The 25,495-nt window shown below is 42.6% G+C and overlaps 1 protein-coding gene across 4 annotated transcripts in view; it reads right to left on the bottom strand.

Annotated features, from left to right (window-relative positions):
- LOC136644003 (fibroblast growth factor 14) overlaps positions 1-25,495 on the bottom strand; it is a 346,427-nt gene that overhangs the window by 105,252 nt on the left and 215,680 nt on the right. The window contains exon 1 of one of the 4 annotated variants that reach the window (XM_066619459.1): positions 9,883-10,075. The exons of the other annotated variants lie outside the window; for them this stretch is intronic. Coding sequence (XP_066475556.1) covers positions 9,883-10,075 — 193 coding nt within the window. Of the gene's footprint in view, positions 1-9,882; positions 10,076-25,495 lie in introns of those variants that run through there. 4 annotated transcript variants of the gene reach the window in all.

Genomic DNA, 25,495 nt, shown 5'->3' with positions numbered 1-25,495 from the left:
AATAGTGCTAAAGAATAGTCACTTCAAGGTAAACACCTGAAGTCTTGAAGATACGGCAGCCAGTTAATTCTAGTTAATTAATGATTCTAGTGATCTCTTGGTTATATCACATCACATTAAATAATGAATACAAAAGGTCCTTTTAGGACCCTATGGCAAAAAAGCCTGGCCCAGTAATTAGGATTAATCAAATATAGAAAGATTCTTATTAATATTTTACATTTTATACTTTATATTTTAATCTATATGTTTTTATTGAAATGTGATGTGAATGTGCCATATGATAAAAAAAAATAGTAGTAAGGTTCAATTCCATATTGTACAATGGACATTCTGCCATTGGAATGTTTAAAACACAGAAGGAAGAGATAACTGATCAACACCAGCAACACAAATCTGCAGCATACCAGCGTAATAGTAATATATAAAACAGCCACCATCATAGTTACTTCCAGGTTGCTATCCAGAGAACTCCTTTTAAAAAGTACAAATAATTGTACACTCCCTAAGGGGAGTGGCCTAGTAATGGGAGTCCCATTGGCACTGCAGCAATCACAGTGCCACGGGAACCCAGGGGCTTTCCCCCTTACCTTGGAGAGTCTAGGAGGCCCAGAGCCCCTTCTGTGGGCCTTTCTGATGTTTGAAATCAGTCCCTTTGGGGATCGGAGTACACATCTGGTTTTCACGCAACACATAGACATAGAAACTTTTGTCCTATGCATGAGCAGCACAAGTTATTGGGTCAGATTGTGCAGTATGTCTTCCAAGTCAGATTATTGAGACAAATGAATGTGCACAGGTCCTCCTTGCCTACCTGACACAATGTCCTCACCCACATCTTGTCATGTACATGTGGGAATTAAATGTCCAAATGCAACCTAAGTGCATGGTAATGTATTAAACCAACCACAAAATCAGGTGACATTTTGACTTTCTATCTTCATGTGTATGTGTAATGACAGAAGGTGCAGGGGCAGTGTTTTGGATGATCAGGGAGGAGCTCCACGCACTGGCTCCTCTGTGAGATGGACTGGATGAGAGGAGACATGTTACATCTGGCCCATTGTTGGTCATGATCATGCAAACCACTATAAAGAAAGGTGTCAGCGTGAATCAGGCTACATGTAAACACAGTGTGCAGCAAACACTTGCATTTTCTGTGATTGTGGCAATATTTTTGGCAAACAACACAATTAAAGGAATCATTGTTAGAGGTTACAGGTTGCACCTGCATAACACCAATTCACACTGATGTTCTTCTACGTAGTTATATTCCCAAAATGGTTCACTCTGCTCATTTGTAGAAAGAAAAAGGTTTTGTGTGAATTTGCTACCAATTTGGACCAATAAAATGAAAATTTTTTCACCAATATTAAAATGTTTCATAGGAGGAAAAAAGTCTGAATTCTGCCACAAAGTTGAAGGAATTTAGGGCTTCAAAGATGTTGAAACACCAAAGCACACCCACTGATAAGAGACTACACTCCAAACGAAGATATATTCATTCATTTATCAAACTGCTGTGGTAAATAACCTATGGCCCAATCCTATCCTCCCACTTATGGCAGTGGAACACTGTCCAGCAGTCATAAACAGAACAGAACAGAACATAAACTGAACATAAACATACGAAGAATTTTTGGGGTGGGGAGGGGAAGAGAGGAGGCAGTCCCGGCAGCAGTTGTGCATACTGGATTTTATCCCCTCTTTGCAAAACCTTGCCACCTCTTTTCTCTCCTTGGACATATGCCAACAAAATAACTGGCATATACCCAAGGAGACCCATAGGCAGTCTTTATGTTTATGCAGAGGAAGGTAAAAATGATTTTTACTTACCTTTCATTTGCCTTCAGATTGCCTCTCCCACCACAGCATGCAGTGCATACCATTTGTGGCGCGGCTGCATGCTACACCATAGTGGAGTATAGTACTGGGCTCTCAAATATACAAAATAAATCAATATATCCTCAGGCTGCAGTCCTTTACATACTGATCCAAGAATTAGTTCCATTCAATGGACTTCTGAGTAGACATGTATAGGAAACATGTGCTGTAGTTCACTGACCTCTGAAGTTGATTTCTGCCACCAGAATCTTGTTTCACTTATTTTGCATTATATATGAACTATCTACACATGTTAACAAAGCCTACATAGAAACATCATTGCTCATTATTCATGTAATAAAATCTTGATTTGAGAAGAACAGAATCCATACAGTATTGGACTCCTATGTGAAGATGTGGATCTGCATCTCTGTTGTATTTGAATGCTAAATTGTCAGGTGGAATTATCATTTGCACTCTAGGATGCGGAGGGTGACAAACACTCACACACTGTTGAAAAGTGGCTGGCAATATGCATCCACTTTCTTGCGATGCCAACTATGCATAACACTTTACTGTGCATGACTATAGGAAGATCAGGGTCTAGTATATAACTCACATTTACTGTACTGAGTACGCATTTAAGAGTTAAATATTAGCTACCAACAGTTATGTGCACTTAAATGGGGCTTAAACATGCAGAACCACAGACCACACAACAGTTACAGGTGTTAAAAAGAGATAATAAGGCACACTATTTCAAAATCATATAATAACTTTCTTCATTTTCTGAGATCTAAATTAAGAAACATTATTCCCTCAGAGTGAAAAAACAGCTATTATTCAAATATATTGCAGCTACAACTCCTCAGATCTGTGTTGAGAACCAAATTCTCTTAACCTCTCTCTTCTGACCTTAGAGATCCAAATCCAGAGCCAATTCCACCTGAACAAAAGGATGTTGCCTTTTTTAAGTTACAAAATTAGCACCTGCTTAAAAATAAAAAATTTTAATGAGAGAAGGGGGGGAGAGAGAGCGATCCCCCCATTGTATACATTGTATCTCCCAGGCCAGTGGTTCCCAAATTGTGCACTGTGGCACCCTCAGACACCACAGCAAACTCACAGGGGTGCTGCAAAATGTTCCCAATGGCCTCTTCTTCCTGGCTCTTCCAGGCACCCTGATTTTGGGTTTCATGACATCCAAAATGGCTGTGCCTGGGAGAGTCAGTAAGAAGAAGCCACTACGAAAGAATGATGCTCTGAACATGGTAAGTTTGGGAACTACTGCCCTAGGAATATACATTATTTCAGTGATTTACAAGCTTTATGCTTTCAGGGAAATCTTTCTGCACTGTATTATCTGCCAAGGAAACTCTGAACATGGCAATCCATCATATTACAGAGGGCAATTTTCTAGAGTATACATTCAGTTCATGAGGGTACTGGCCAAGTATGTTGAGAGTCACTGTTGATTTGGGAGAATGTAATCTAAAACACCCAATACAGCCGATCCAAAACACACCCAATTCTTCTGCAATTGTGAGTTGGTTGTCTTTCAGAAAAGCTTCTTCACAGTTACTGATCTCCTCACTGAGGAACCTTAAAAAAATTCTTAGGAATCCCAGGATCACAATTTGAAACCCCTTGAATTATTTAGAAATCCATAATGTTCATGGACAGCCCAATCATAAGATCCAACAGTGCAGAGGAGCAGCGATGCCAAAAGGGTTTCAGCTGCATCCTATGGGGCTGGGGGAACTGCCAGAGTCTCCTCAGGGTAAGGAAACATTTGCTTCCTTACCCCAGGCATACTGCAGCCAGTGGTAATGAGTCTTCTCAGAGCTACGCCAGCTATTCAGCTGGCACAGAACCGAGGAAGACCATGTCAGGTTTTCTGGCCAGGAAGGGGGCATAGGATTCAGTGGTAGAGTCAGCCACCATCCCCATCCCCTCTGCCCAGGTCCAATCCTCCCTCCAATTCTTCCTCTCCCCGCCCAGTTCTGTCCCCTCCCTACCTCCTTCCATCCTTCTCTCGCCCTGATAAACCTCACTGCCGGCCAGTGTGAGGACTTACCACTGGAGCTGCTCCAGTGTCATCTTCGTGGTGCAGAGGTCCAGCGTTGACTGGCACTGGCCTCAGCGCCAGCCCATTGGGCTTACCGCTGCTGCAGCCTACAATGGGGCTACTCAAGGTAGGGTAAAGGCGCTCATGTAGGGCGCTGAGCCCCGCATGAATGTGCAGGATCCGGTGGAGCAGAATTCCGGAGCAGTAGTCCAGCGCCGGGCTAGCACTGGTGCTGGCCTGGCGGTAAGACTTGCAAACGTGCCTTATGGCACATTTGCGTCAGTGTGCGCCGGTGGTAAACTGGCTCTAAGGCTGTAATCCTATAGTATAGTACATACTGTATCTTCTTGGGATTAAGTTCCACTGAATTTAGCTGGGCTTACTTCTGAATACACATGCTTAGAATTGTGCTGTAATCTTTATAACATACAAAAGTTTATGGCAAAATAAAACTTACAAACAGCAGGATACTAGAAAAATAAATGTGTAATGCATAAAATATACAGTATATATATTACAGAAAGAAATTATTGAAGAACACATTTGCAGTGTTCTAGTGAGGACGTTTTTATTGCAAGCCCACTTGCTTCACAAAAATTATACTTTAGCGCAAAATAGGAAATTGTATATAACTAAGGATGCTGGCTTAGCACCAAAGACAAACTGACATGAAAAGGTAGTTATACAAATTACACAGATAATTACATGCTTGCAAATAACCACTTGCCTAGTTGCCTGTGGTGAGTAAGAACTGGATCCAGGTGACAAGTAAAAAAATGTTACAGAAATCCATCCATTATTTGTTTGCTTTGTTTTATCTCATTAATGACTCACACAGATATGCGTGGGCAAGTGGGCCAATTAAAAAAGGCGCAAAGGGGATGGACATAGCATTGCATTATGTGCATTCTGCCAAATCGATGATTGGTTCTAAACACTCTGATAGCACCAATCAACTCTTGGGAGGTTATCTACTTGCTGACTGTCTCTCCCCTCCAACAAGTTATTAGCTCTTAGTAACAACCATCTTCACATATGCAGCAGTAGGTGTGAAACGTACTTTTATGCATCTCTGGATCAATGCTTACTAGGCGTTGTAACTACTACAATTGTACTAGGTGCTTATGAAACATACAGATATTTTTCTGCCACATTTCTGCTTCCTCATGCCACTATGGATATCACTGTAGATCAGTGTTTTTGTTTCCAAATTACAATGAGACATTCGGCCATAGACATCTACATCTTTTATTTCACAAATAGTTGCACTTTCAGTATTCTCCAATATATTTTTCACGAAACAAACCAAATTCTGGCAAGATACACACACAAAAATTAGTAAAATCTTCTCAATTTAATGTGTGTAATTCTGAATTAACTATTTATTAATTATCCTAGAAAAATTTTTAGAAGTTCAAGTGATTAAATTTAACATCTTTAGCTACCAGGCTGCAATGAAATATTGAAAGAAGGAAGTCAAATGGATAGGTTTAACTTCCAATATGCTTATGATTGAAGCCTAAATATCATTAAACATAAATATAGGTGGGGTAGATATTTCATAATGATTATGTTTTATGTAACAATAATGTTCACCTATTCTCATGAATGTGCCCAGATTTCATAAAAGATCCAATAAAAGTAACAAAATTGCAAGTAACCCCTCTATAGAATACACCTTATCCAAAAAAATTATTCAAGCTGAAATCTGTCAGTTGCACTACACATGTCAGTTTAACTTTTCAGATTTTCAATCTAGCACAATTACAACTGCTTTCAGGAACACTGCTAGAAGCAATATGAGCATGTCAAATACGTACTATGTGCAATCAAGATCAATTATTATCAGTGGGAGTCCTACTATTGACTTCAATTGAGTTTGTTTTGTCCCCTTCATCCAGAACTTCTCTTGAAATGACTCATGATTTTAAAAGATCAATCAAAATTCTCCCAAAGCCTCCCACCTTTGATAGCAAACTGGCTAATTTACCAATCTTGTATATCAGACGAAACCCTAACTTTTTTCATACAAACAGATATTTAGTATAATCAAAATTTTAATATGAAGTTACACTATTTATATTAATCTAAATGCAAAACACATTGCATGTTCGGAAACAAAATTCTGTAACAGTTTTATATTGTATGCAACTCACCTATAAAAAACACATTTCGGAAATCATTATTCAAAAATAAAGAAATTAAAAAAGAACGTGCCATTCAGTAATAAATAAGGAATCTGGACTTATCTACCAGAAGTATTTTTCACTTACTTAAAACCAAAGAGGTAAGAACAACAAATTAATAATCCTAAAGAAAAACAACAACAAATTGTACACATGTATTTTATTATTGTACACATGTATAAGGTATTTTTTAAAGAGTACAAAAAAGGAAAAAAAGAAATTGAATGATATTGGTCTGAATAAATTATAGCCTCAAACTAGTATGAATCAGATTTTTGCATCTTTTCTATAATAGTAACAGATGACTGAAGAAACATTTCCTAATGGAGAATTAACCTGGCACTTGTTGAATTTCACCCTCTTAATGAAGACATCTTAGTTTTTAAGTGATACTTATTTAGAATGACTACTATTCAAATAGTAACCCTTATGCTTTAATAAAGTGTAAGTACATTGTTTACTCTAACAATACACTAATTTTAAATATGATTTATTTATTTTAACTTCTCTTTACTTGGATAATAATCAAAAGAAGATTACATATTGTGTAAACATCATACATACAGCCCAATATGACCTACTTCCAGGCAAATGCGTATATGGGATTACAACCTGAATCCCTTTTCTATAGAAGCCTATCTAAGCACTGAAAAAGGCAGTATTACTACTACTTCACAGCTCAATCCTAGCCACACATTCCTGGGAGTAAGCCCCATTGAATGTCATGGGACTTACTTCTGAGCAGACATGCATGCATAGGATTGGGCTGTCATTCAGGTATCCTCTGCACATTTTTACAATAGTATCATCCACAGATATAAGAATTACAGAATTCTTTGTCACTTTGAATAGGAAAACTAGTTCAATAGGCTTTTTAATAGGCGACCATCTAGAAATTAACTACATTTGATAGTAAAAAATAGCATAATCTCTTTAAAAGCAGCATATGATAAGTTACCTCTTTCTTATAATACTGAAAATAAAAAATGATACAAATGGTATGGGCATAAAGTGGCTGAGTGTAAAACTAAGCAAACAGGATAATAAATGGAGCCATTAATTTTGCTCTGCTGAGGTTGCTTTTGGTCAAGTACAATGTTTAGTAGCCATAAACAATACTGTACTGTCTCCACTTTAAAAAAAAATAAAGATTAGTAGGTTGTGGAAATCAGTAGTAATATTATTATTATTTAGTCAGCAGTCGCTGTTGTCAGATCATTCATTTAGTCCAGCGATTTCTTCCTTAAAAAGTATCTTGATCTTTTAATATATCTTTTTAAAGTTGCCCAGTAACTTACAGGTGTTGCTTTAAAGTGCAATCTTACACACATCTACTCAGAAATAACCATCACTGTATTCAATGGGGCTTACTCCAAGGTAAGTGTGTATAGGGTTGCAGTCTTGGTTTACGTATCCATTAATGAGACTGCTTATTAAGAAGATCCTCAAAAGCCCAACTGTAACAAAGCTTTCTCAGCCAAAAAAATGGCATTGCTCTCTGGTGGACTTTGTGAATGAAAGGAGCTTGCATTACACACACATGCAAATACAAGAGAAGTGGGGAACAAATAAAACAAATAAAATGGGGAAAAAACCTTACTGGAAGAGGTCCTAGTTTCAGGTAAGGAAGGGATGATGCTAGCTTTGTCACAGTACCTGGAAATTCAGAATATCTTTGCAATAGGAAATCTTCAGAGCCAAGAAATTTAGGAGCTTTCCTGGACCTTGATCTTATGGTCCATTTGTCTTAATCCAATCCATCTGGAGCAGGACAGAGTGAGGGAGTGTGTGAGTGTGAGTGAACCCCCTTAAGGTACACTACAATGGGGGGGGGGAGGAAATGTAACATAATGTTTTCTTGTCCATAGGAAAGGGAAGAAATGGCACAATATTGGTGAGATGGCTGAAGTAGTGGTGCAAAAAAAGCTGAGGGAATTTCCAAAGGGTGGCCTGACTATCCCAGAGCGGAAAGGAAAATTATTGCTTAAAAGCCAACAGGACTGGAGCAAGCGAACTACAAAGCTTGCAACACTGGGGCTGAATGGGAACTGGAGTTCTCCCACATTCACACTCAAAGGATTCTCCACTTCAACAGCTGTGCATCCTTAAAGTCACAGAGCACCAAAACACCTATCTTGCTGTATTATCCATTTCTAATTATGAAATAATGAACAGGAATGGAAGAAAAAAACTTGCTGCACGCAGCAGTTATTGCTTCTCTCAAAACATAGTACTCATACATATCTTTATAGCATTTATTCACAGGAAATCTTTTTCCATTTATGTCTTTATTGAACCACAGATTGTCTCAATTTGTTCTGTTGTGATAATTTTCTGGGCTCCTTTTCCTGTAAATAAATTTCACTAAATTTAAGTTATTGACATTTGAAAGAATTATTTTCTTTACTTGGTTTTCTTCACAAACAACCTTTCAAGCTTTATACATTTATTATAAACATTATGCTTCATTTGATTTGAAGGAAGTGACCACTGCAAATATGAGCAGTTTCTAGGAGCTGCTTCAAATGTTGGTTTCTTTGAATTCATAAAAATGATTATTGAATGAGAAAAAAAAAATTGCAAGACAAAGAGAATGACAAAGGTTTACAGAGTTACTGTTACATCATATGATTCTTCCAGAGCTGCTCTCATTGTACCTACAACCTTTTGCTCCAACTAATAGATATGAAAGGGACCTATATGGAGCTTCCCAGGTTTTTAACCTCATTTCAGGTGGCGGGTATAAGGAAGAAACAACAGGTTTTATTCTAATTAGCAGATTTTGAAGGGCAACAGATTTTATTGTACTTACATTGCAATCACAACCCACCAAATTTAGTTGGAATGCTTGGATAAGTACTGATTTAGACACATCTGTCTGAATGAAAACAAACATATACAATAATCACACCCTTGGACTCTGCTTTAATCATTCTGAAATAAGTACCCTACCTGTTCTATACTAACCATCACTAGCTCCAAGCAGAACTGCCACTTTAGTCATAAGCATGCATTGTAAAGACTGGGGGAAATGCCATGTTGTGAGAACTCTGTGACACCTCTGTTTTTGAGTGACAAAGGGCACAATCCTAACCAGGTCTACTCAGAAGTAAGTCCTATTTCGTTCAATGGGACTTACTCTCAGGAAAGTGTGTTTAGGATTGCAGCCGAAGGTAGTTAGAAGGATTAAGAGGGAGCTCCTCATCCTATTATCTTAACCAAGTGCCTTTGGCTTGAAATGCCTGCAACTGCAGCCAGTTCAAAGGACTGTCCTGAACAAATCACTCTCTCCATTCTGTAAAATACGTACTTATATGCCCACTTTACTCACAGGCTAGTGGTTGAACATGACCCTACCTACTCAAGATCATTATTGTGGCCACCCTTTAAGCACTCTGTTTTGCTCAGCAGTCAGGGTGACTAAAGAGCGAGGCTGCAATCCTCTCCACACTTTCCTGGGAGTAAGCCCCATTGACTATAATGGGACTGACTTCTGGTAGAGTGGGCTCTGAGCTGTGCATGCTTATGCATGAAAAGTGAGGACTCTGTTCCACCTGAGTGACTAGGAAAGGTGGGGAGGGGGGCAACGATTTCAGATCAGGCAGCTCAGAGCCTGCCTCAGCTGCCCTTCTGTAAAATGGGCACGACAACGACCTGCCCGTGAGAAGCGGCTTCGGGCGGGAACTCTCCCGCCGCCAGCGCCCCGGAGTGCCAAGAGCGGGTGGAGCCTTCCTGGCTTCTTTGGGGCCCGGCCACAGGTGGCGCCCCGAGACGGACGGACAGCACACAAAGCACAGCACACACCTTGGCGCCGCAACCTCCTCTTCTTGAGGCCAAAGATGCGGACCTTGGAGAAGATGTCCACCAAGTTGCCATTGCATAGCCCGCGGTTCTTGCTGGGGCTGTTGCGCCTCCTGCTGGCCGAGGGCCGGTCCCAGTGCTGCTCGCGCGCCTGGCGCTTCTGCCGGATCAAGCCGCTGGCGATGGCCGCGGCCATGGCTCCACGCGCGCCCCGCCAGGCGCAGCAGAGACGGGCGCGGGGCTGGGCTCAGTCCAGGCGGCGACCCATCCTCCGGCGGTGCATCGTCTCCGCCGCCGCCGCCGCCCGGCTTCGAGCCAGCCCAGCGAGCAGCAGCGCCGGTGGCCGCGGCTCCCCTCGCGCTCCTGCGCTCCGACTCACGCCCGTCCGCCCATCGCTGGCGCCGCGTCCTCCTCTTCGGGGCTGCCGCCGAGCGCCGCGGAAAGCAGCATCTGGAGAGCGCGCGCTCCGGCTCCGGAGAGCCTTAATTACGGCGCTCCGGTCCCACCCTAGACCCCCCCGCACCCTCGCTCCCTCCCTTCGCCAGACGACCGAGGGAGGGGACTGTCCTTGGCTGGGGAGTGGGGACGGCGGGAGAGCAGGCGGGGGGAGCGAGAGAGGGGGCTGCAGGCGCTCCCCGCTATTGACTGGAGGAATCGCCCGTCGCCAGAGCCGCGCGCTGCCGCCCTCCGCTTCCAGCGGGGCTTTTGTGATTGCTGCGTGGCGCGCGCGCGCGTAGGGGGGGAGAGAAGGGACGTGTCCCTTCCCGGAGGGGAGGGCAGTGAGTGTGTGCGGAAGAGGGGCGAGGGTTTTGTGTGTATGAGAGGTGTGTGTGTGTCAGACAGAGAGGGGGTTTGTGTAAGAGAGGTGTGTGTGAGAGAGAGTGGGGAGGGTTGTGTGTATGTGTGAGAGTTGTGTGTGTGTCTGAGAGAGAGGGAGGGAGGGTTCTGACAGCAATTGTGTGCCAGAAAGTGAGAGACGGCGGAGTGTCTGCTGGGAAGAGACCGAGAAGTTGCCACCTGACGTTTCGCTCTGCCCGGAAAGTCTCAGCTGTGGGTGAAAGTGCCGTCGGGCTTGCTGTCTTGCAAGGAAAGCCACAGACTGGGGCGGCGGCGCGTGGCCCTTGTTTGTTTGGGTCTCCAAGTTCCAGGGACGTGCTGTGGCTGGGGAGGCAGGTGAGGCAGAGCCTCCCCCCCCAAGTACTTTGAGGCGCCCAAGCACGCACAACCCATGCGCTCTGCTCTCCCTGCTCCCCGCATGGGTTGGGAGGGAGCGCCGACGGGCGGGAAGGCAGAGTGCATGGGTTGGGCGCCTCAAGGTACTTCGGGCGGGAGGCTCTGCCTCACCTGCCACCCCACCCACAGCACGTCCCTGCCAAGTTCCCAGCAGGCATCCAGCGGGGGCCCAAGGTGAACCTTCAGAGAGAAGGGCAGAAAGGAGCGCCCCGCCCGCAGCAGCAGCGGCCACGCAGTCCCGTGCAGCACCTTCAGGAGCGTGAGGTGTGGCGGGAGCGGAGAAAGCGCTGCCCTCCACATTCGTCCTCCCGCCGCTGTAGCCGCCACTGCTCTCTCCGGGGCTCTTTGTTGCTGTTGTTTCCGCGGCCACAGGGTTACTCTCCTGGAATCAGGGCGGGAAGGGGCCTCACTGGGCCCGGTGCCATCACCGTGGCAGAGGCAGGTGAGCGGTGGCTGGGGAGAGGCTGCGCCGCTCCGCTCCGCCTCTTCCCTGCACTCCGTCTTCAGTCGAGATTGGACACGCTGCTGCTGGAGGTGAATTGAGAATCGCCAGCCAGCAGCTGGGAAGGGGACAAAGGCCGCGGGAGGGAGATGCTCTCCGCTCGCTTTCCGTGGCTTGTGACCACCCAGCAAGCTTGACTGTGATCTCTTCAGCTTGGAGAGGGGAAATGGGGGGGGGGAAGAGTAAAGGTATGGGGCATAGCACTGGGGAAAATGGTTCCAAGAGAGATGGGAACGAGGTGTACTGTAGAAATAACCACCTGAATGCTTTTGAACTAGTGAAACAAAATAAAACAAGTGAAACAAAATAAAACACAGACAAGGCATGCACAGCCATAAAAGTCACAGGCAGGACTGAGTCCATGGTGGAAGGGATGTGCGGTGGGTGGGGAGACAGGTGAGGCAGAGCCTCCCCACCGGAGTCCTTTGAAAAGCACTGCTGCCCTGTGAGGCACCCAAGCACCCATGTGCAGAGCAGGGAGGGCAGAGGAGCAGGTAGGCAGAGCGCATGGGTTGTGGGTGCTTGGGTGCCTCACACTGCACAGCACTTTTCAAAAGACTCCGGTGGGGACGCTCTGCCTGCATGGTGGTGGCAGTTTTTTTGTTTTTAACCAAGCAAAGACAACTGGACTTACATGCATCTTGTAGACTTATAAGCCAGATGTGAGGGAGGGCACCAGGATGCAGGTCTCCTGTTGCCTTGTGTTCTCCCTGAGACACCTGGTGGGCCACTGTGAGACACAGGAAGTTGGAGTGGATGGGCCTTTGGCCTGATCCAGTGGGGCTCTTCTTATGTTCTTAAGAGGCTATATGTTTGTTGGTGGATCTTTGTTATGGTAGATCTATGTATGGTTTCACCTCATTCTGTCTTCAGTAGGGATTTGGCTCTTGTTAGTGGTTCTTGAGGTTTTTTTGGGGGGGGGGAGGCTACTTAACGTTTTCTGTTACAAATTCATTTTTTATTGCCAAGTGTTCAAGCAGGTTATTATGATTACTATGCTTTACACATCAGACAAACTCTGCATGTTTTCCACAAGTGTCTCATACGCCACCACTCTTAGTATTTGAGCATATGTAAGGTACTCTTTTTTCACATTATACAACCAACAGCCACCAATGAGACTTTCCATCTGAGCTGAGTCCATGATGTTCCCACTCTGCAGAGTCAGGTATGACTGTGGGGTCAGCACCAGTACAGCATGACCTATGGGGATATCAGGCCTCAAACAAAAGATGCTGTAATAGACACCTCTGTAGGTAGTACTAACTAAAAATCTTTTGCTAATATAAGTCCTAATTTATATTGTCCTAATACTGAACCAAATATGTTTGCAGCCACAGTTCCTCATATGCAATATGAAATGATACATGGGAAGTGCTTTGCAGATTCAAAAAGCCTATACAAGTGGCTTATTATGCTGTATTTATGCAACAACAAAATCAAAGGCAGTGGTATAGAATGCGTTACACCTGGCTTGACAATACTATGTGTGAAAAGGATATAGGTGTTGCAGTGGATCACAAGCTGAACATGACCCAGCACTGTAAGTGACTGCAAAGAAGGCTAATGCAATAGGTAGTATTTTTGGAACCAAGATTTCTAAATTGCAGCAAGTAGAGGGTCCACTTCACATTGGTCAGAGCTATGTCTTCATATGTCTAGGTTCTCTGGAGTTATCAAATGCAGGTGGAAAAGTAGATAAACAGGAGAGCAATTTACACATTTTTTTTCCTTTACAAATCTTGTTTTACTTAAGCTGAAAAGGACATTTTCTTTCAAAGTTTATGCACACCCTCTGAAGCAGTGGTTCTCACATATTTAGTACTGGGACCCACTTTTTATCCGTCAGAAACTGTAAGCACCCACCGGAAGTGATGTCATTAAGCAGGAAAATTTTTAACACTCCTAGGCTGCAATCCTTCCCACACTGACCCAGGAGTAAGTCCCATTTACTATCATTGTTAAAATAATATACATATTACCTTGTTAAAAGTACAGGTCTGTAACATTTCCCCAAATGCAGTCACATACCATGGTAGCATCAAGTCTAATATATTAAACATAAAATATTGAAATGCATGGGGACCCACCTGAAATTGGCTCACGACCCACCTAGAGGGTCCCGACCCACAGTTTGAGAAACACTGCTCTAAAGTCTTATGCAAATGAACCCCAGCATGATTCAATTGATTCCTGTACCTCTAACAATAACAACCAGAATTATCCCAAATTATTTAATTAACACAAAGGCATCACTGTTTATCGGGGTGTCCAAAGTTTTTGGCAGGAGGGCCACATCATCTCTCTGACACTGTGTTGGGGGCCAGGGAAGAAAATAATTAATTTACATTTAAAATTTGAATAAATTTACATACATTTACATAAATGAATATATTAAAGATGAACTTATATGAATGAATGAAGGTCTTGCAATAGCTCAAGGCCTATAAAAGGCCTTGCACAAAGCAAGGCTGGCCTTTCCTTTGCTGCCGCTACTGCGTCACAGACGTGAAACAACAAGCAGTGGAGGGAGCCCTCATCCCACAGCCCATGCGAGAGGTCAAACAGTTGCCCTCACGCTGAGAGCAGTTGTGTCGGGCCAGTGTGGGCTCCAACAAATCTCCAGAGGGCCAGAGGCTCGTTGGAGACTGGGGCTGCATTGAGAGGCCTTGAGGGCCGCAAGTGGCCCCAGGGCCGCAGTTTGGACTCCCCTGCTCTATATTAACACTGCTATAGCACTTTCCTGGGAGTAAGCCCCATTGAACACTCACTTCTGAGTAAACATGAATATGATTGTGCTGAAAGTATGGACTTTGCACTGAATAGAAGATGGTTTGGTTTCAATTGCATTTGTTAGGCCTATCAGTCTCCATACAAGGGATACATCATAATTGCTAGAATTAGCCTAATGTGATTAACTGGTTGGCATTAAGCAATACTTATTTAATCTATGTTATACTTACATCATGCTATGGGATTAAGCATATATTACACCTTCATCCCATATCAGGATGTATTTTTCAAAATGTAAGTGTCCCCCCCCCCCCAAAAAAAAAAAAAAAATAGACTGTCAGCAAGAAGAAGCATTTGGAAACAGTCATGCTCTGTGGAAACATTCTCATTTTGTTCTGCAAAGTCTGTTCACTTTCATCAGGACCTTAGTGGAAACAAAAGGAATGAACAGGTACTGTATAGCAGCGTTTCTCAACGTTTGTCCCCTATCATACTACTTTGCACAGTTCACCTATTGCAAATATCACTGGAAGTAACTGTCATCACCAGTTACTTCTGGATTGGGAGACCAGATGCAATGCAACAAACTCCAGTAAAAGGGCAGATGGGAGGGCTTTTTGAACATGTGAAAAGTGCATGCTAGAGCTCGAGCCTCCTACCACTGTTTGACACCTTGAGTCCTTTGGAGGAAAGACTATATAAAAATCTGAAAAATAAATAAAAACCAAATAAAATTGGCCTTGTAACTAACATCTAAAATGCACCTCAAACAATGATTGCCAGCCCAGTCCAGAGCTGCCCGGCGTACAGGACTGCAGCAGTGCCGAAAATGGCTGCTGCTGCATCCTGCACACTCCGGGCAGCCGCCAGCGGCTCCTCAGGAGAAGAGCACTTTCATCCCCTTCCTCCAGGTAAAGCAAGTAGTCCCAAAATGGGGCTACTCAATTCACTGCCAACCATAAAGTTGGCGGTGAATCAAGGGCCTCTGTGTCGGGCAGTGAGCCTGACACTGAGACTCTAGATCCGGTGGAGCTTCACTCCACCAGTCCCGCCTCCCTCCCTCCCAGCTCCCTCCCTCGGAACACCTCCCCCCTCCACGGAATGCCTCCTCCCCACCCTCCACCTGCTTCTCCCCTCCCCAGAACATCTTCTCCCCACTTCCCCCCATGCCTCCACTTCTCTGCTGCTGAGCAGTCAGTGCAACAGTGCACTCCAACAATAAGCTGGCATGCAGTGTTCAGGATTGGGCCCTCTGTACCTTGAAAAATCACTGTAAGTTCTTCATTTGTAAAAGGTAAATATAAAGAACAATTCATGGAACTGTAGTAGTGGTGCAGAGACAACTATTGTAAAGCACTTTGTCTTCAAAAAGCTTTAAATGCAACAACAACAACAATAAATAGCAAGTCATGGTTCAGTTGAAGTTAATTGTGTACTTGTTGCTACATGGACAGAAATGTTTAACTCTGGTTGAATAACCCCCAACCATTTCACCTATAAAATATTACATATATTTGTAAGATATTACTATTAGTTCTGAATATGGCTTTGTTTTCCAATATCCAGGATGATGAGGAAATAGTTTTCCAAAACAAAAAGAAACATATGGATAAACCAATAATTCTGTACTAGTACTATCTGTACTCATTAGGAAACTTGTACAATGTAGAAAATATGAGAATACCTCTAAGATTTTAATGCACCTTTAAATTGAGACACTACGTCCAATGGTTTTGTCTTGTACAAAGTAATATAGACCATAAAGCGACATAAAATATTATTTTACATTGTCACGTTCGTCAATTTAATTATAAACTTTAATGTATACTAAATAGTAAATATTATCACCTTGTCTAAACTAGTTTTGGATTGTATATTTGTAATTCCCAGTCTATGGTGGGCTGGAGTGGGCTATCATGGGGTAGAAAGGAATGTGGAAAAAAACTGGAATTATTGAAACAATGTGTGATTTTTTATTTTTAAGATGGAGAACAAAAGCAAACTCTCTACCTGCAATCTGGACATACAGAATAGTTGTTTACAGCATTAGGCACTCCAAGTGAAACTCAAGAGAGCCATCTGCTGTCTTAAATCTGTGATAAAATACATGCACGGAGCCAGAGCAAGGGGTTTGGAAGTGGATGGATTTTTAGAATGTGGCCACACCAATTGCCTATATGACAAATAACTAGGCATAATTATAGATTTAGAGGAACTGACAAACACACTGAATTCAAACACCCATCTATTTAAGATTATAAACTGTACATAAGAAAGAGCTTTCAAAAGGGAACAAAAATCTTTTAGTTTCTCAACATTATCCATCTTCCTACCCCTTCATTTCCAGGTGTTTTCCCAGGAGATGTGTAAAATGCATAGTCATTCTGTAATCATGGGGATGATGATTGGTTTAGTCAGTGAATACCTTGGAGGCATTGCAGAGCCACTTCCCTCATGGTGATATCATAACACAGACATTTTGCTAATGAATAGAAACATGAAAGACTGATGCATATTACCACCATTAGGAAATATGTATGAATGACAAAAACAGGAGTAACTTGAATGTATTTGGATTTTCACTGGAGTTAGTATGTAAATATTTGTTTTCAGGTATTCTGTACATCTGGCAGTGAGGCTGTCCCAGAATGATTTAGGTATTTCTTTATGGGCTGGGATTGCTGATAGTTTACTGATCCTTTTAAAAGTAATGTCTATGTATGTTTGTGTATTTGTTTTGGTTTTGCAGTGGTGTACACCGTCTTGAGAGCTCCAATGGACTGTCACTAACAAATACAAATGAGTGATATAGACACTGGGATGACATATAAATGTGACCTGTGGGACTATTCCCATGTACTGAAAAAAAAAAATGCAGAGTGACCATCTTTAGAACACATTTTTTAAATGTGAGGCTTTAACTATGTAAAAAAGAGATTGTCTGCTTTCAGTTAAAACAGGTGGCGCAGGATGGGGGGAGCTGTCTCTATAACAAATGCATGTATAATGTTGAATCATTCCTGGGAAGTAAATCATGACAATTTAAATTACTTCATAAACGGATGATTAGTAACATTTTATACTAGTGTATAACATGTTATACTAGTGACTTACTACCAAAGATGTGACTGTTATTACAGATTAATATTCCATCTCACACATGGAACAAGCTACCAACTCACTCCCCACTCCGCCCCACAGTTTGGCTTCTCAATGTCTTTGCCAACTTTGTCCTAAACTCAGGAGCTCCCTCAGCTGCCTGCTCCACTTCCCACTAAGACAGCACAGCTCCTCATGCTAGGCCAGTGCTTCTGCCTCACTGGCAACCCAATCCTATCTAAATTCCCCCACCCCCACTGACATAGTCATGCCAACAGAGTGTGCACTGTATCCTGTGAAGGAGCAGTCTTGGAGGCATCCCCTCAAGGTAAAGGAACATTTGTTCCATTATCTTGGGGTAAGTTTCCTTGATAGGTCTACTCACTTCTTCAGCTGGCACAACTCAGTAGAATCCAGGAGGTGGATCAAGGCTGGAAAAGTGGTATAGGATATCAGTGGAGCTGCTGCAGCTGCTAACCACCCCCTTCTTGACCTCAACACACACCCTCTTCAGCCTGGTCCACACCCCATTGTTCCTCCTCCTTGCCCCATTCCACCTACCCCTACACCAGCTTACTTGCACCAGGGCATTACTGGCACCAATGGCCACTGTTGCATGGCCATTTTTGGTGGCAGACTGGTTGAGTGCAATAGTGTGTCACATTTTGCAATGCTGGAAAGGCTGTTGCGCTGCCAGAATGTGAGTTGTAACAGTGCAGGGCCTGTTACAATTGAGCTCTGCCTCTCATTCAGACTGTAGGTATGAGCTCAAAAAACAAAAAAATCACCAGCACACAGAAAACTAGCAAGTGAGGGAGACACTAGAAACTGAAGAAATCTATCCAGTTCATGGATCAGGGTTTTCTTCTTTTCAAGAGAGTCCATTCCTTCCACCAACATGGCTTATAATAGCACAGGAAAATAGCACCTGAACTCCTCTGGCAGAAACACAAATGAATGTAGGAAATGATAACGTTAAGTGTTCCTACGCTCCAAGAGATGAGAAGTTCAGAGGCAGTGCTAAGAAGCTTGGTTTTCTCTGGATAACAGAGAGTATTAGAGAGTTATAGTGTTCTGTAGTTTCTTTATTTTCAAATGTACAGGCAGAGCCTTTTGGAAGCAACCTAACTCCTATAAACAGGTAGCCGAACCAGGAGTCTTGCATTAGGTTCCCAGAGTGCACAACTGTAGGCCAAGAATGTCTCAGTTTTAGCCAACTCCAACTACACATTTGAAGATGGGAACATAACTCAGTGGAAGAACACATTTTTCACTGCAGTGGATTCTAGGTTCAATCCCTGCCATTTTCAGGTGGGTCTAGGAAAAAGGTTATAACTCTCTGGCCTCTCAGGGCCCAAAAAGGGGAACATTGGTGATGGGAACTATGTTGGAAGGATGTTATGTGCAGTTTGCACAAACTCTTGTCCCTCGCAATATGTACAGCAAGATATTTGAACTCTTGTCTCCTCAGAATTCTTATTGCAGGCCTTCTGCCTCAGGAAGACTCCACATGCAAACAGACAACTGGAATCCCTACCACACCACCCCAACAAGTGAAGCAAACACATTGTATCCCACACAGGTAAACAGAGGAGATGAGGGAACCCCATGCAACCACACATTTATGTTACATCTCATGTCTCTATTCTCCCTTCCTGATACTGACTTCAAGATTACCACATGTGTCTTTGCTACAACCTGTATTGCCTATCCATCTCTTCCATGCCTTCCAGCAACTAATAGGGAGTGACTGTTCTCTCTCTCTCTCTCTCTCTCTCTCAATGCCACAGACTCCAGTTATTGGTGCAGCTGGCCAAATATTCATTAAAACTCCTTTTTTTCAGGACTGCACCACAGCCACATCTAGAGTTCCTCTGCAGCCCTCCGTCCAGCAGAGGAAAAGGTATTGTTCCAAGTCACAATGTGCTCACCACTAAAAGGTCACCACTGCATGTACGCTCTGATGGTACCACTCTTCCTCATGAATACCAAATAGGCATCTCAATCCAGAGAACTTGTGTAACTGATCCCTCTGTCAACTCCTCGTTTGCTCTCTGTGCTTCCCTTGTTCCCCACAAGTAGCTATCCCACAAATTAAGACATTGTGCAAGTTTCCAAGGAAAGTCTAAAGCCTGCCTGCCCTCAGAGACCAGTGGGAGCTCAGCTGCTGCTCAGCAAGGGTGCTGACCTACCTCTTTTAGGGCATAATCCTAATCAGGTCTACTCAGAAGTAAGTCCTATTTTGTTCAATGGGGCTTACTCTCAGGAAAGTGTGGTTAGGATTGCAGCCCCAGTCAGTTCCCTGTGGCTTTGCAAACTCCATGGCAACCAACTGGTGGATTTGAGCCCTGGATCCTGGGATTCCTAGCAGTTCTCTGCTTTTGTCTTCTTACTCTCTATACCACAATAGAGGTTTTAGGGACTGGGGATGCTGGCCATTATTGGCATTATTACTGGAAAGCCTGCACCAGTGTGGAATACCCAGGGCTCTTGTTTCCCCTTCCCCCTTTGAGCTAGATGGACTTATGATATGATTGTCATCACAGTGGCATTGGTTCACCTTTGACATAGCATCCAAATAGAATTGGGTCTAATGGCTTAATTGTGTTCATGGATAGAGTGTGACTTCTACTCTATCGTGGTGCTCTTCATGATACTGAAAACCTAATTGTGCAATACAGATTAATGCATATGCAATAACTTCAGCTTCTAATATTCATGTCTTAAACCTGAGGAAAAGCCTTCTGTGAAGGTATTGTTAAACTATCAGACATTGTCATCTTAGATTGAACAGTGTAATTATGTGTTTTGTTTGCATACCATGACAAAGAGCTAAATATACTGAAGATAAGAAATGATTTTCTTTACTCAAGCGTTACCAGTGCAAATGCACAAAAGAGACTACAGTAGTGGAACATGATGCAATTTTAAATATCTAATTTACAGATACTACAACTAATACATTTTTTAACATCAAGGAATGTTATATATAATAACTAATCACAATCCACGATAAGAAAAGAGCAATGAGTACAGCATCACATTATCACATTACAGCTGTGGTTCCAAAACTGGTGGGTCATGACCCACCAGGGGAACCGGAAATGGGCCATTCCACCTTAAGGAGAGTGACCCACGAATGAGTACCCGACAGTGCTGTAGTGATTGAAACGCCATGGGGACCCCCAGGGAAATTGTAATGTGCCTCCTGGAGGGTCCTAGAAGACCAGGCATATAAGAGCTCAGAACAGTCACAAGAAGGGTCACAGAGGAGGCTGCAAGCCTCTAGGATCCTCCAGGAGGCTGCAGGACACCCCCAGGTATGTTACAATGTTCCTGAGTGCTGCAGCACCATCTGGGCCACCCCCTTCTCCCGCCCCACAACAACTTAGTGCAGTCCCAAAGTTTGAACCAACACATTACAGCATCACAACATTACATTGAGGCTGCTCAAATAATCAAAGGCAGTGGACCAAAATCATGCGTCACAGAATGAACATCTACTCAAATATCACAGCTGCCTTGAGAACTCTGTTTATACCAGTTGTCTTCAACGTTTCTTCTGCCAGACCCAAATAAATAAAAGTATGAGACTGGGGACCCACCAGCAATCCTGCCTTCCTTCTGGGACCTGATCCATCTACACCTTGCTCCTCATCATTTTCCTCTACCTCTTGTGTCTTCACAACAACCCTGTGAGGTTGCAGCCTGAACAGGCTGTTCTTTGGAGCTGCCAGCCAAGACAGCAAAAAGAGGCTGTGCAGGATTATATCAAGAACTCAGTTTTGATAAGGTAATTGAATTGGATTCAAGCCCTCTCTTGCCCAGGCTGTGAAGGATTCCCGTGACCCCCAAATGAAAAACACAGGTTTATACCATAAGATTGGGTATAAGTCTGAAAAAGGGAGCAGAAAGGACAGGTGAATCCAGAGTTTAATCTGTTATATAACATGGCCAGTATCTCTGTTCTTTAACACTGTAAATGAAATGACATTGCTTGCCTATTTAAAAAAATAGTCTAATTTCATATACAGTATTCCCAAAGATATCCTGGTGATATAACCTGCTGCTTCATCAGTGCCTGGTCTTGAAAAAGAGTGAGTCTACCAAATACTTTTTGAGGAATTGTACCCTATAAAGTTCTAAAATAATCCATAATTGCACAAGACAAAAGGGAGTTTATGGAAATGGGAAGACAAACATACTCTGCATGTGATTTGCTTCTCATTCACTCTCATGTTCCCAAGGAAAGACTGAGGCATACTATAGCAAGCAAGCTACTAGACTTGGCTGTCATTGCTATGTCCCTGCCTGATCACTGTCCCTGCCTCCCACTGGGGAGGGGGTTAACTTGCTGTCACCAGAGAGGGAATGTAAGCCTCACCTCTAGACTTCTTCTCCTGCCTGGGGTTAGCCAGCTAAGAAAAGCATCCTGTAGCACTGAAGCACATGGCTGGAAGAGAGAAAGGGGTACCACCTAAATTGACTGGTCTCTGCTGTTCTGCTCATGTACACTCAAACATGCATATATAGAAACTCCTAGAGCACTTGTGGCACTGGCTTCAGTGGTTTGTTGGAAAGTGAGAATGTGAATAGCGCTAAACTCTTATCCTAACTGGACAGGTAGTGTTCTTTTAGAACAGTGGTTCTCAAACTTTTTGCATCGGGACCCACTTTTAGAATGACAATCTGTCAGAACCTACTGGAAGTGATGTCATAACTGGAAGTGACATCATCAAACAGGAAAATTTTTTAATAATCCTAGGCTGCAATCCTACCTACACTTACCCAGGAGTAAGTTCCATTTACTACCATTGTTAAAAGCATATACGTGGTAGCCCATTAAAAATACAGATCTGTAACATTTCCCCAAATGCAGTCACGAGGGTAGTATCAATTCTAATATATTAACAATAAAATATTGAAATGAATGGGGACCTGCCTGAAATTGGTTCACAACCCACTTAGTGAGTCCCAACCCACAGTTTGAGAAACACTTGTTTTAAAAAAGTGTTTATTAAAAGGGGAGCAGGCAAAGTACAAGACCAGGGAAATAAGGGATTTGAGGTTAGAAGCAATACAAAAAATAATCAGAAGCTGTTTCTAACTGCACACTCCTTGCATTCATAAATCCAGGGTGAAGCACAGAATCTCCTCCATCACTGGAGGGGCAGGTCATCTTGAGGTAGTTGACTGCTCTCCAAAAAACCACCAATCACCACCTTCATTCCTCTTCCCTTTTAAAGCAGCCATTTTTCAACCACTGTGATGTGGCACCCTGGTGTGCCATGAATGGTCTGCAGGTGTTCCGCAAGAGTTTTGGGGGGGTCATTTATTAGTAGGGCCACTGGGGGGTGTGAGCCCCCCATCAACAGCATGGTGTGCCTTGTCAATTGTAAAGAACTAATGGTGTGCCTTGACAATTTTAGTAAAGTAATAGCTAGGAATTGGGTTTCAGTCTTTCTCACTGGATTGTTTATTTAGAAGATTTATACCCTGGCTTTGCCCCCTTCCAGGTTAATCCTGAGGTGGGAAAAGCAAAGAATTTTGAGGAAACTTGGAGAGCAGGATGCTTACAGAGGAGTAAGGGAAAATATTTTCCCTTTCCACTCCCAAGCTTCCCAATCAGCTCCATCACCACCACAGCTTACAGCACAGTCCATTTTGCAGTGGCTGCATGCCATAGTGGGGAAAAGGATAGGATTGGTCTGTCAAGCTCATGCTTTACTTCAGTGTATATTTCTAAGTACTGTATAACCATTGTATAGTGTCTAGCTGGTGAGGAACTTTATTAATGATCATCAATATCATCTAAAGTTCAGAGTTGTTCTATTTTGTAAAACAAACAATGGTAAAGACCACAGTTTAGATTTACTTAGTGCCTTACTTAGTTCAAGAGTATATTACAGCAATCTGTTCAACTTTATTAATACTTCATATTATGTTTCTTTTTTTTAAAGCATGAACTGTATAAGTATTTATGTGTTTTAAATTAAGGACATTGATAGCAGTTGTCAATACTGTTGAATAGTTATGCCATGACTTTTGTGAGTGTTTGTGAAGAATTCTGAAAATGTAATGTATGCCATTTCTTTACAACCTATTTTGCTTTACAACCTACAGCCTAAACAGGAGACAAAAGTAACATAGAACTATGATTGCTCATGGCCTTCCTTCCTTTCGTGGCTTCTGTACAGGCTCTCACTCAGTCCCTCCCACCCTCTCTCACCTTGTTGGTTTTTACTTGTAGTGATGGTGTATGTTTTCAGTTCAAATTATTATAAATAGTTGTCTGAATACAAAACATTTGCTGTTTGAAAATTATAAAAATGTCATGGTCCCCTCCCCTCCACAAAATATGTTTTGCAGAGAGAGCATTTTAATTAAGCCAGGGTCTCTGAAAGAGTGCTGTCACTGTAAAGTGGCTGTAGCTGGGGAACGTGTTTCTGAGGGGAATTCAAAATACCAATAAACTAATTCTGGATGGGCAGCGGGGTCAGTGTGAGAGGGGCATATCTGGACAGCATGAAGTGTTCAGGAGCTGTCAAAATGCAGCATTGGCTGACACTTCGTGAATCTTCAGAATTCTCAAAGTCGTGGTCCCATGAATGCCTGGGACACCAAAGAGCTAGATCTTATCATCATCACTGCTTCACTATCATTCCTGCCACAAAAAGGGATAATGGAAAAAATGAAAGAAAAAAACTTTTTCAAAAGACAGCAAAATTCAAGGCAAGATAATAATTCTTTCTTTGGAGCATATATTGCTTGAGGGGAAAAATCCATGTACTACATACTTTTAAAATTACTAAGTTTTGGTACTTCAGAAATTCCGAACTTCAGCATCAAAACTCTTAGTTCAATGGAAATTTAATTACAGCATAAGTTTAAGGAAATGTAATATCTCAAAGTAAAGAAATACAATTGTTCTTCACCCACCTATACTACATCATTAACAAAAATACTTCAGCAAAATTAATATAATAAAAACGTAAGGAAGAAGGAATACCTGTAAAGCAATTATATTAATATTTTTCTTATGTTCAAACAAATCATTTACTTATAAGTCTCAAACAAATCATTTACTTATTAGGTTCTTTAAAAAGAACCTAATTTTTAAACCCCAATAGCAGTGTCTGGTCAACAAATTGTTTGTGGTATAGGTTATAGAAGACTGTGTTCCATCCACTCCTGTGGTTGCAGTTCTGGCCACAGTGTTGGATATTCACTACAGGAATTTATTGTTATATTCAATGGCTTCCTAGCATATTAAATAAACCTCATCGTATGCCTTCTGCACATGATAGAGGAGGTTTGGTATAGAATTCTTATTTAATGTGAAAATTATTCCTGATAGCATAATAAAAAAGGAACTTGTCTGTACAAGTAGGACTACCTATATGGTTGCATTCAGAGAGTTGATTTAATATTTTTCTGAATATGATAGTGCAGAGCTCTAATCTCTCAACCTGTCTTATGCATCCAGGTCACACACAGAACTAAAAGTGTTGCCTTTTTAATTACAAAAGATGCGTATGCTAATTAACTCTGTCTGGAAAAGTGTTAGCCAATCACTTTCACTCCCCCAAAACTGGGGGAACATTTGATTTCCTACAGAAAGTATGAGTAACAAACAGCCCAATCCTGAAGCCAAAGGCTCCACCAGGTGAAGCAGCGCCAAAATGGTCCCTTGGCACCGGTACTGAGCCCTAGCGCTGGTGCTGGGTGCTGTAAACGTGCCATAAAGCATGTGCACAGCACCCGACAAGTTAGAAGTCCACTACAGAAGGGAGCTGCGTACAGTAGGGAGCTGCGTTGCCCTTACGTCAGTGCTGGAAAGCACTAACATAAGGGGTTAGGGTTGCGCCCTTAATGACATTATGTAATGGGGGAGGGGGTAAGTAATGGGGGGAGGGAGCCTCCAGAACAGTGCTGGTCAGAATTGGCAACCCTAATTCCTAGGTTAGAACCATTCTCAGGCTGTTTAGATTTAAAGCAGACATTAATTAGATACACTAGTTGCTCGTGATCACAGTGTTTGTGAACGGA

Source organism: Tiliqua scincoides, chromosome 3 (assembly GCF_035046505.1).
Source record: "Tiliqua scincoides isolate rTilSci1 chromosome 3, rTilSci1.hap2, whole genome shotgun sequence".
NCBI lineage: Eukaryota > Metazoa > Chordata > Lepidosauria > Squamata > Scincidae > Tiliqua > Tiliqua scincoides.
The sequence above is the reverse complement of the archived record's forward strand: the minus strand, read 5'-3'. Positions and strand labels throughout refer to the sequence as shown.